Source organism: Eleutherodactylus coqui, chromosome 6 (assembly GCF_035609145.1).
Source record: "Eleutherodactylus coqui strain aEleCoq1 chromosome 6, aEleCoq1.hap1, whole genome shotgun sequence".
NCBI classification, from domain to species: Eukaryota; Metazoa; Chordata; class Amphibia; order Anura; family Eleutherodactylidae; genus Eleutherodactylus; species Eleutherodactylus coqui.
The window spans coordinates 40,712,751-40,725,584 of NC_089842.1; the positions used below are offsets into that span (position 1 = coordinate 40,712,751).

General features: G+C 42.8%; 1 protein-coding gene across 1 annotated transcript in view; it reads left to right on the plus strand.

Annotated features, from left to right (window-relative positions):
• Nucleotides 1-12,568: 12,568 nt before the first annotated feature.
• Nucleotides 12,569-12,834, plus strand: part of ROBO4 (roundabout guidance receptor 4) — a 108,478-nt gene continuing 108,212 nt past the window's right edge. The window contains exon 1 of the mRNA XM_066606662.1: nucleotides 12,569-12,757. Within this exon, the coding sequence (XP_066462759.1) occupies nucleotides 12,691-12,757 (67 nt within the window). The 5' untranslated portion in view covers nucleotides 12,569-12,690. The remainder of the gene's footprint in view (nucleotides 12,758-12,834) is intronic.

Here is a 12,834-nt window from a genome sequence, read left to right on the forward strand (position 1 = left end):
ATGTTTATCACTCCCATAGACTTGCATGAGCTATTTCGGTCTATAATACAGACCAAAATAGGGCATGGGGTGATTTTTTTCACATATGTAAAATACGCGTGTGATGAACGTAGGTCTTTATGCCCCAATGGAAGTCTTTGTGCATCCCGCACTGCGTATTACACAGCCCATGTGAGTGAGCCCTCACTGTGCAAACGGACACCTCAGTGCCTGCTGCCACCAAATCTTGCTGCAGGTCTTTTGCAGTCACTCGAGGGTCTTTGACCACCTGCCTTCTCAATAATCTGGTGGCAGCTGCTGATAGCTTTCCCTTTCTGCCACATCTAGATAGTGTAGCCAGGGGGATGAATAATTCTGAGACTGCAACAGTCATGCAAGGTAACCTTTGTGTTGAATGTGGAGAATCCACTTGTTATATTACTTGTGTTGAGCTATTTACATGGTTCTTGTTTGACTGTTTTTTTTGCAAACAGATGAAAGTTTGTAAATTTGGCAAATAAACCTAATTTTCAATGGGGATTGAATACTTTTGCTTGCAGCTGTACACCACCTACACCAGCATTTTGGCAATTCTAGATAAGTAAAAGCTGCTAATGAGTTCCATCCAAGGTCAAATGACAACTTGGTTTCTCCCAGCTCCTCTAAAAGCCCCCCAGACACTGATGGATGACAGTGTACTTTTGAATACTATCTGGTCTGTGAATTAATAGTTGTCAGATATTTGCAAGGAAAGTTCATTATCATTCCGGCACAGTCTAACCATTTTAATTAAGAAAATCATCGACATTTCCCCAATTATGTAGCTGTACAACAATGGTGACCTGACTTACAAAAACATCATTCAGGACCATACAGTCCACAGTCTTGTGTCCTAAATGGTTCCTTCATCACTTTCCACTGTCTTGTCAACTATTCAATAGGGATGATAAATGGCCCTTACACCAAACTCTTAAGTGGTACAAATTTCCTGCAGCTAATTATGTTTGTACCTCACCGGGAGAGAATGAATTGTACTGCGCAACATGGAAACAAGAGGTGATGATACTAAGACCTACCACCATCGACGAATGTTTTCCAACACGGCTGACCCCCTACACGTAATTGCAACCTACGGAGGTAAATGTGATTGGGAGCATTTAAAGGGCATTGTCCCGCCTTGACAAATGGAAACGTCTTAAGCTCCTCTTCGATATTCACCGACTCTGACAAAGACTCCATCGATGCTTTAAATACTATCAAAGGACAATCAATTCAGTTTGGAAACGGTCGTCAGCCAAAGCTGCTCCACTATTCAATGATGCAGTCAATCTTGTGGAGGAATGTTGAAAATCGTATTGTCACACAACTTTTTTGTTCCAAAATATTTAAAAAAGAACACAAAAAGTTTGCAAAAAAAAAAAACTGACAACGACAACAATGTGACGAGCGCTGGACGGAATTCATGAGAAACTAAAAAAAAAACCCCACAAATTATTTCACTATTTACTTAATGGTGCAAAATACTGTCCCATAAGCCCCCACCCCCTGGGCTTCTCTTCCCCATGACACAGATGCTGGGGAAAGTGGAGCCCCTGTCTAAACTAAACTTCTCAGCCCTTTTCTCAGCATGGGGTCTTGCATGCTTTTCTATTCCATTGTTCCGCAACTTCATAAAGGAGGAGGAATGAGAGAGTAAGGAGAAAAAAAAAAGCACAAAAGCTGTTGAAAAACATCCTTCATAACAAATTCTAAATAATTTAACCCAAGCTGGATACACGGGAGTAGGATGCACAAGCTGCAGGTTTACCAAGTCGCAACACCAGTTACTCTTCGTTTTCCTACCTAACGGTGACTTGTGGGCAGCTTGCATCACCTGGTTCTACCTGGTTACCGAAGTTCTACGTTGACCTTAGTAGAGGACTTTTTGATCAAAAATGTTTTTAATGTTTATTGTCGTGATTTTTGCTTTCTTGCCGCTGAGATGGAGTCTACAGGTGAACTACTGTCAATGCAACCAGGCGGTAGAGTACAAAGAACATTACTTAGTGGCCTCCCACCGACAGCCAAGACATCTTCACCACCACAGACCCGGCAGGAGGCACCGTCTGAGAGGTAAGATCTGAGCCTGAAGGGATAATCGCTTTGACAGTTCTTCTGAGCAGTTGCTGGATCTAATTTGTATTGAGCTTCTGGGGCATACATGGTGAGGAAGATCTGGAGTTTACTCAATACAGGAAAATGGAATGGACTCATAACTGGGAACTCTGCCCAAAAGTGAGTGCATGCTTAATGCCCAAGCATGAGCAGTGACCTTCTCCACAGTATAAGCCTAGTGTGACATAGCTTTCCTTTCCCTAAAAACACTGTGTTTTTAGCAGTTCTGATGCTGCCGTTTTTTGTTAGCTGTAGGTAGGAAGTTATAAAATGCACTACAATTTTCTTTTTGTTGCATTTTTTCTCACTTTTGCAGCATTTTTAGGGTCTGTGGCACATTTTGCATTTCACAGCATGCTCTGACTATAGTGTTTTTTTTTTTCTAGCATTTCGTCACAATGCTCTATTGTAAGCAAAAGATGATTAAAAAAAGCATGACCAAAAAAAAAGCCATGAAAAACGCTCGTAAAAATGTATGAATTTTGTGTCATTTTTTTACAAGCCAGAAAAAAATCCCTTTTATGCCTGATCAAAAAACATAAGATAAATAATACAAAGTTTGTAAAGAAGTATTACCATCTCAGCCAATCAAAGCCAAGATGGGAATACTCCTGTGTATGATGTTGTTGGTTGGTCAGCATTATGGAAACATCTGAGCGGGCTGCACTACACTGTTTTTAGAATTCCCATTCACTTCTATGGGAGTTGCGAAAACAGCGTAGCACAGCCTGCTCAACTGTTTCCGTAAGTCCTGGCAACACCATACAGCCGGCTGGGGGCCAGAACTCAAGATACTATAGAGCCCAGAGGTGGGAGATGCATCTATTGGAGTTTATGGCAGATCCTGTCGATATGCAGTAAAAGTCTCAGATGGGAATACCCCTTTAAGAATATCTTGTACATAAGACCGTACAAGCGATTTAAATTACACTTCTGCTTAATATAGTGCCAGACCGTACAAACAGGAAGACAAGAATACTAAATATACATATCAAGAATGGAAAGGTGATGCCTGTATGTAAATGTAGCTGTTTTAATAGGTCTTGCTTTGCGAAAGTTCATGACCAAGATGTCTTGAGTTTCTTAAGTATATTTCTTTATATAGCAGGTATTCCAAGGTCTCATCCTTCAGTTGACGTTAGTTGGCTACCTATGAAACGAATCTGTCAGTATATTTGATGGTTTGGAAGGAAACTGGATAAACATTTAGAAGATATAAATAACCTACAAACTGCATACAAATAGATGTGTTGAAGACAGGAGAGAGATTTGAGCTTCTCCCCCTTGTGGAGCTACATGAATCCTCCTCCTCCTGGCTTGGTCCTTTCCCTCTGATGTTGTGAGGCACCCATGTCAGCCCATCGGCATCCATGCAACACAATGACTTAGTTCGGTTACAATGTTTATGTCTTGAGCTTGGTTCTGGTATTGTATCTATGTACTGAGGTTGGTTTGTGCTGCATTTATGTACTGAAGTTGGTTCTGGTTTGGCTTTAATATTGTATCCATGTGCTGAAATTGATGAGTACTGTACTTATGCAACGAGTTTGTTTCTGGTGCTGTATTAGGTTATGAACTTAGTTTTAGTATTGTATCTATGTGCTGAGGTTAGTTTGCACTGTATTTGTGATATGAGCTTGGTTCTGCCACTGTATTTATGTATTGAGCTTGGTTCTGCCACTGTATTTATGTATTGAGCTTGGTTCTGGTGCCATATTTATGTTATGGGCTTGGTTCTGGTGCCGTATTTGGTATGAGCTTGGTTTCGGTACAGTATCTATTCACTGAACTGTTCTGGTGTAGGTATGCTGCTATCTTGCTGCTTTCTGCACAAGACTGCCTATCAGTGCAATATATATATTTTTTTCTTATTAAAGGGGCACCAAAAAAATTCAGCATTGGGTGTTATCTAACCTAAAGCCTGCACTGATCCCTTCAAATAGATACATATTTTTAACCAATGTGGGCAGTCATGATGAGTTACGCTGCTACAATAATGGAATGTGAAGTAGGGACCCCTGAGTCACCAGGACCTAGATTTACTGCATCTCCAATAGCTACATCACTGCACCCTAGGTTTTTAGCAGTGTGCAGAGATCAGTAAAAAAAAAATGCTGGACTCCAATGCAAAACAGGTAAGAGGGAACCTCACCCCCCCTGTGTATACAGGAATAAGTATTGACACACATGAATTCATCAAAGCGGGGAGCTCTGAATTGTGGCCTTTGCCATAGAATGCAGGGTATTATAGTTTCCCAACAGCACTATACTAACGTGAGGCAACTTAACAGGCCAATTGCTCTTTGCATTTCTATGTTAGATTGGCTTTACATGATTGCAAAAAAGTCTTACTCTTTTCTAGAAACAGCAGCACTCTTTTCCGTTGCTGCGTCTGGTATCGCAGCTCAGGGACATTAATTTCAATAGAACTGAGCTGCAATACCAGACACCGCCATGGAAAGGAGTGGTGCTGTTTTTGGAAAAGAATTGCACTCTTTATTTGATGCTGTACTATCCCCTGATGACCCTACTGTGATTTTCACCTATAGGTTGCTGAGCGCCGTCCATACATTTCAATGTGGGTAAATCCATTCTCTGTCTCATTGTTGTTGAAGTTCCTTCCTGTTCTATTACAAGACTTTTTTCCTTGTCAGGGGGTGACGTCTTCGTCCTGTTATCTAGGAAGGAGGACAATTTGGATGCTTATTTGAATTGTCTTGGTTGAGAAGAGTTGTTCCAGTCTCTATTTATATGCCCTTTTTTTGCCATTTTTGGATCAAAGAGCTTTCCGGATTGCCGGAAAATCACTGAGAAAACAAGATTCCCATATGAAAAAACTCACAAAAAAAGTTGTTACCACAAAAGTGAAAAATCAGATCTAACACACTGCAAAATCCCTTTAGCCCCTTCCCACCTTGTGACATTCATGTTTTTGCTTATTTCAACCCCCCAAAAAATGCAATAAAAGTGATAAACAAAAAAGTCATATGTATCCCAATAAAGACTACAGCTTGTCACACAAACAATAAGCCCTTACCCCAATACTTCCATCCATGCGGAAAAAATTCTAGGCCTTTGAATGCTGCAATGCAAATAAACTCCCCCCAAAAAACGACCAGCAGAAAAAATGCATCATGTCATTTATGCCGCATGGTGAAAGCCATAAAAAAGAAAACAGACTTCTTTCACTCTGTCCACCCAAAAAAATCCTAAGTTTTACATTACTTGTATCCAAAAATGGTGCCAATAAAAACTACCGCTGTGTTGATAGTTACATAAAAAAGTTATGGTTTTTGAAAAGTGAAGATGAAAATCCCCCAAAATCATTGCATTCTTAAAGGGTTAATCTGACAACAAAGTTGCCTCCGTACCATAGAGGTAGACAATGCGACTTCTATAGGGCCCTTTGATAGCCCCATAGCAGTCCTTTGATACAGAGTCCCTACAATACTGATTGCACCACCTCTTTGCACCACCTCTTTTCCTACCGGGTTGGGAGAACATATGCAGGACCTTCCTCCAAACAGGAACTGCATTGTTAGCAAACAAAGAGGTGGAGAATTTGTCCAAAGATCATTCTAAAGGCCATGGAGTGGGAAACAGACACCAGGCCCTCATGTCCTGGGTAATTAATCCAAACACCATAATGCAAGGCCCATTAAAGTTTTTGGCTATGGGACCCCATCTCTTCTGTGTACTCCACTGGTTGCTTACATTGTACTCTGCGCTCCGTCCATCATGTCCATTCTGGGCTTGTCCACTTCACGCTGTGTTTTCTTTTTGCACAGAGTGTTGATGTTGTGCGCTCCTGCTATTGGTCACCCCCGAGTGACACTCGAATAATTGCTGCAAAATACACACAACTAGTAGTCCAGGGCAAGAATGTACCAGTGTGACAAAGAGATGTTTGTGCAGATGTTTAAATGGGTTTTCCAAGCAGTGCCCACTGGGATACACCAGGGTTGGAACGGAAGCGCTGCTCTAACGCCGTGTAGTGGCCGGAGCTCTCACCGACGTCCATGGGACCCCAGCCTGCAATTACAAGCACAGCTCCCATTGATTTCAAGGAGAGCTGCACCTGCAATTACAAGCGCCGGCCACTACACATGGTTTGGAGCAACACTTCCACTCCGATATATCCCGTAAAATATATCTACCTGGAAAACCCCTTTAAGTTGATGGGTACAGTGTGCTATTGCATTATTATAGTGCGCCTATGCTGTTGTATAGCCAGTCAATAGAAGACAATAGGATATACAAATACGCTGAAATCTGCAATGTTCAGTAAACAGATGTGGCGCACAAAACTAACCACTCTACATCTGTGTACAAGTGATCTAAAATAACATTAAACTAGTAGAGTCCATCCTATAGATGGGCAGAATCTTCTAGTTTTATGTTTTTCTGATTACTTGTTGTATATGGGTGTAGAATGGTTTGGGGCTATTGGAGCGTTTTTTGCCCTGGTGCCAATGAGCGGGTGCCAACAATTCATTCTACCTCGGCCAAGGTATTTAGATACAGATCTGGGGCTGTTATCTGAATCTTTGCCCCATGTGAAGTACGTCAGTGCCCGATGCATAGTTTGTTTTCCTGTAATATATCTCAGTTGTGTACCATTCATAGAGTTTAGGAGAAGGGGCTGCAGGGAAGGTGTCACTTCTTGTAGAGACATAACCTGTAGTCCAATGCAAAATCTGTAGCATGGGTAATGCCTCAGAGTTGGAGTCCCACAGCACTTTGTTAACAACCTCATGTGGAGTGTCTATATGTATATGTGTGTGTATGTGTATTCATGAATTATGTGTATTGACCTTGTCTAGGCCCCTAAGAGTTAATGCCTGGTGTCTCTCTAACTTATGCATGACTTTGCTGTATTCTTCCTAACCCACTCTGTTACCCGCCTGTCATCCCTAGTTAGTCCTGGGATTAGGTAGTAGGTTTCCCCTTAGTTCAGGATTGGTTGGTGGGGAGATATAAAAGTCAGCACTTGGGAGTAGTTAGGGTCTTTTTGGGAGCTTGGAGCCTGGTCTAGTCTAGCATGGAGGCTAGTTAAGTTGGTCTGGAGGCTAGGTCCTGGAGGCCAGCCAGCCAGAATGAGTATGTGTAGTCGCAGAGTCAGCTGGATGGGAGAACTAAAGGAGAGCGGAGTCTTTTTCATCCCTGCTTAAGCAGGAGTCTAAGACAGGGCAGACCCCGCAGAATCTTGAAGGAAAACCAGCCAATTCAACTGTGAGATTAACTTGACCTTGTATATTCAGCAGTCAGTGTGTCCACAGGAGCGTCTGCATTATTCCCTCCATTCCTCCACAAATAACCTCCCACTATGGTCACCAGATAACTTAGCCTGGTAGCCCCTATCATTCTTCAGAGGGGAGAATTAAGGAACAAAAGCATGTCATGTTGTTTGTATAAAATCTTGTTGGAAAAGTTATTAATTACTGGAGTAGAGTGTGAAGATTGTCAGTTATTTGCAAGCATTCAGTAAACTGTGTGCCTTCGGTTTTTCTGCAACCTATTTGGACTCATCTCTTTATTTCAATATGCTAACTCATTCAAAGGCACTGGCGTCACATCAGTTAATACACGAACCACTGATTGCTGTTTCTAGGAACTCAATTGAAATCTACCTGCTGCACGAGCCATTATTACAGGCAGAGTAGCCACTACCATGACACAGTTAGAATTGGGGCAAAAGCATGTCATGTTGTTTGTATAAAATCTTGTTGGAAAAGTTATTAAAGGGGTTGTCCCGCGGCAGCAAGTGGGTCTATACACTTCTGTATGGCCATATTAATGCACTTTGTAATATACATTGTGCATTAATTATGAGCCATACAGAAGTTATAAAAAGTTTTTTACTTACCTGCTCCGTTGCTGGCGTCCTCGTCTCCATGGTGCCGACTAATTTTCGCCCTCCGATGGCCAAATTAGCCGCGCTTGCGCAGTCCGGGTCTTCTGCTTTCTTCTATGGAGCCTTTCGTGCAGGATGCCGGCTCCGTGTAGCTCCGCCCCGTCACGTGCCGATTCCAGCCAATCAGGAGGCTGGAATCGGCAATGGACCGCACAGAAGAGCTGCGGTCCACGGAAGAAGAGGATTCCGGCGGCCATCTTCACAGGTAAGTATAGAAGTCACCGGAGCGCGGGGATTAAGGTAAGCGCTCCGGTAAGCTTTCTGTACGTCCCTGCATCGGGGTTGTCTCGCGCCGAACGGGGGGGGGGGGTTGAAAAAAAAAAAAACCCGTTTCGGCGCGGGACAACCCCTTTAATTACTGGAGTAGAGTGTGAAGATTGTCAGTTATTTGCAAGCATTCAGTAAACTGTGTGCCTTCGGTTTTTCTGCAACCTATTTGGACTCATCTCTTTATTTCAATATGCTAACTCATTCAAAGGCACTGGCATCACATCAGTTAATACACGAACCACTGATTGCTGTTTCTAGGAACTCAATTGAAATCTACCTGCTGCACGAGCCATTATTACAGGCAGAGTAGCCACTACCATGACACAGTTAGAATTGGGGCAACCACTCGGGCTACCGTTTGTTAATGTCAGCTGACTATATGCCCAATGCGGACTGCCCAGCTGATGTTCACCGTGGGCAGCTTGCTCTGTCAGTAAAGGTGGTGGTGAAGAAGCAGGGATGATGTCCTCATCATGTCACCAGTACATGAGGACAGGTGGCAGTGAAGGAATTATGACAGTGTTGGCGAGGTAGGGGCAGGCGACACAGGAGTCAGAGTTCGATGCGGTCACCAAGCTTACAAAAATGTATTTTTTTTTATTTAGACTAATAAACTCGGAGATTGAGTTGACAGTAAGAACTTCTGTAGGAAAAATAGAGTCCAGCACATCTTGTAAAAAAAACCTAATCTTTATTAGAATGTATCCAGAAAAAAGTTACAAAAACGCTCACATGTGAAAACAGGGACCTATGCGTTATGGCAAAAAAACCTAAGCCTTAGGTTAGACCACACATATGTATTTGCATGTGCAAAATTTACACGTGCAATACGCAGAGAATAGGACCCGTTGATTGCAATGGGTTTGTTCACATGGGCGGATTTTTCCTGCGCATTTCGGTTTCACAAAAAAACCCAAACAAACGCAGCATGCTCTATTTTCCTGCGCAATTGTGCACCAAAGGTCTCCATAGAAGTCAATGGGGGGGGGGGGGGGGGTTGCACAAATACCAGCGCAATACGCTAGGAGATGCGTGAAGCACTGTGTAATTATGCAGGAAAAAGAAACCTCTAAAACTCATTAGACTAATTAGCTATTTAAATAGGCACATCTTTGCTTGCCGCACACAAATGAATGTGCCTTCCGTGCGCAAAAACTATGATGTAGGCGCATATAATACACAATTTATTGTGGCAATTCTAATACATTAATTGTCGCTATTACACTCACACTAGTGTTTTTTAATTGTGTATAACACGCTCATAAAAAAAGAACGCAGAATGTCCTCAGCCGCGGGCAGAGTCGGATTCCGCTGCGGGCTCCACCATGTGGAATCCGACCCGCCTGTGGGCATTGGGCCTAAAAATAGGTAGATTATTAGTATGATTTGTTTAATGTAAAAAAATCCACACTAAAACTAGGAGAAAAAAACTAGAGAAAAATTAGATGCAGTATCAGGTGTGTCTGAAGTGTGTAAACAATGGGATTGTCGTTTAGATTGTACCAAATAGTCGGATCTGGTTTTTGATGCTGCTATATTTTTAGCTTATTTTTATATCGCTTTCCTGAGAAGCCGTCTTGGCGTTGTTCTCCATGCACTCTCCTTATTGGATATTGGCTGTTTGGTATAACGCTGTGGATCAAGAGTTCACTTCGTGTGGTGAGGCGTATTTTACCCTTCTTTGTTAGTAGAAGCTTCTGTTAATAGATACATGTGGTTATTCAGGAACGTTAGACAACCTAACTGACTCTAACATAACTCTAACGTGCGTGGGAGATGGTAACAATGTGTTATAAGTCGCAAATATCAGCAACACACTTCATCTGTAGAACACGTGGCAGTACCACCAAACATCTCTCCACAGCGATGGCAGTCGCCTGCATACAATCCGAAAGTATTGCAAGTGTTTTCCAATAACTGGATGAATGTGTTCCTCTGGTGTTGGCTCGATCTCATGTATTTTAACCTAGTAGGCCTGAATTTAAATCGCCACCCATGTGCACATGTCGGGCCTTTATCTGAGGCCCCACCTCACTTACATGTCTCCAGATGTTCGGTGAAGTCTTTGGACGACTGTTGGGGTACCCCGATGCACAGAGCTGCAGGATAATGTGAATCCTTTGTAGCAGTCTCTCTAGCTGTAGTCCCTGCAGCTCTGTTCTCTCAGTGACGTGGCTTCTGGCACATCATGGAGCTGCCCTTCTTAAACACCAGCTTCTCTAGGACACGTCCTCCAAGTTGACTCCTCACTCCTTGGCAGCTCTCTCTACCGACAATGCATTCTCTCTTAAGCCTCAGTAGCTCTCCAGCTCGTACCTCTGTATGATCTCAAGTCCTTCAGATCTTCCACCTGACCTCTGCAGACAATTTGCATACAACACTCCACAGGGAAAATACACAACTGCACTAATGTATGATCGCCAGTAGAGGTCGCCCTTATGTCATCCAAATTACAAAACTTATAGGAACCATTACAGAGTTCATTACAGCACAAATGTGAACCTGGGCTCCCACCTTACAATGTCACCATGAGTCATGAGGGGCAGGGCTTTGTATGGAGGAGAAGAAAGCAAAGTGATGGATTCTGGATTTTCTCTTCTATAGAGTGCCAGGGAAATGCTGGAACTTGTAGTTCTCTCCTCCTTTTAAAAACTTTCTGACAACCCATGGTAAGAGACTGGAGGTGCTGAGAGTAGCGGGATATCCTATGTAAATGCCATGAATACCTAAGGTTGGAATACCCCTAATACAAGCACCAGGTTTTACTGCATCCAAGGTAATTAGGAGGGCTGTCTACTTATTTGTCCAGAAATTACAACTCCTTCCCACCCTGGGTTGTACATGTATGGCACGGATTGGAAGATGTTAACGACTATTCCTATACATTTGCGCCATAGGGCTGTGTGCTGTCAAATACCAGGGCTGAATTCCAGTCCCAGTTTGGCCCTGCATATGGTGTATTTGTATGGGGCAGGGAGACCTTTTATTCCCCTCAGGCACCAGGCCAGGTAAGACCTCTGCATCCCTTACAGCTACACCCTTATTGATGAGGCTCTCCTCTATTATCCTACCAAAAGTAATTGGAAACCTAGGCAAGAATCAAGAGTAGTATTTATTTACATATGTTAATACTTTTTGAGGCCTCCTTTAACCCGAAGGACACCAGATACTCTCCGTGGCATACTTTCTACTAACATCTGATACACTTCAGCTGGTGTTTCATTCATCCTGCAAACATCTGGTGAGTTCTCTCAAAGAAGATGCACTGACCCGTCTACAATGGAACAAGGAGCGTCATCATTGGACAGATGAGCAATGGAAGAACATTCTATGGAGTGACGAATCAGGATACTCCATCTTCAAATCAGGTAGAGATACCTGGGTGTGGAGGATGATGGGGAATGACTTTTGCCGGAGTGTGTTGTACAAAACGTTAAGTACAGTGGAGGCTCCGTTATGGTCTGGGGATGTTTTACGTGGCACGGTCTCGGTCCGTTGGTCGTAGTGACAAGAACCATGAACATGGAGGTGGACCTGACATCCTAGACAATTATGTGCTGCTGACAATGTGGTAATACTCAGGGAATGGTCGGCCATACTTCTGAAGAGACAATGTGCCTTGTAAAAAATTTAATGTTGGTTTAAGGATATGGACTAAACCGAACCCTATTGAACATCTTGAACTAACAACATTGAGCTAACTGGAATGTTGAATCAGAAAATATGAATAGAGTACATATTTTTAGAGAAAACCTGCCAGACATTTGCAGGATGAATGGAGGGAATTTCTAGCTCAAGTGTATCAGACGTTAGCAGAAAATATGCCACGGAGCTATCCAATGCCATTAGTGCCATAGGAGCCCCACTAAGTATTACCATATGGAAATATATGCTACTTTTGATTCTTGTAACCAATTACTTTTGGTACAATAATGTATATTTAATTCATCAGTGGACTCTGACTAGTAGGCATTGCAAAACTACAACTCCCAGCATTACCTGAACAAAAGGATTGCATAGGTTGGGTGGTTCACATGATCTATAATTACATTATTCTTTCCGTGCATTGTGATATAGGAGGAGAGACAATAACAGCCATATTATAGTAATGGGAGGTAGTAATGCAGACAATGGGGACCTTCGGATAACAGTTAACAAGTCATTTTTCATTGTCCTCTGTTTTGTGATGGGAGGGATTTTAGCCACTTTGTCCAACTCCCTGTGAGGAAATAGGAAACAGGAGTCCCAGAACTGGAATCAGAGGAGTGTCCTTATCAGGCTGCGCCCAGGGATGTAACGAAGTTGGAAAGCAGAGCAGACATTTAGGAACCTGCGAATGTTTGTGGACACCCGGGAGATCCCCAGAATCTAGTATGGCGGCTTCTCTGACCTTTGCTTTATTCATGGTTATAATGGTGTGCAGTGCAGATAATGAGCAAGGTGAGTACTCTGATGGGCGTCCAGGGATGACTCTACGCCCTTCCTGAGATTCAAGGTACAGTTATAGCATCACACTG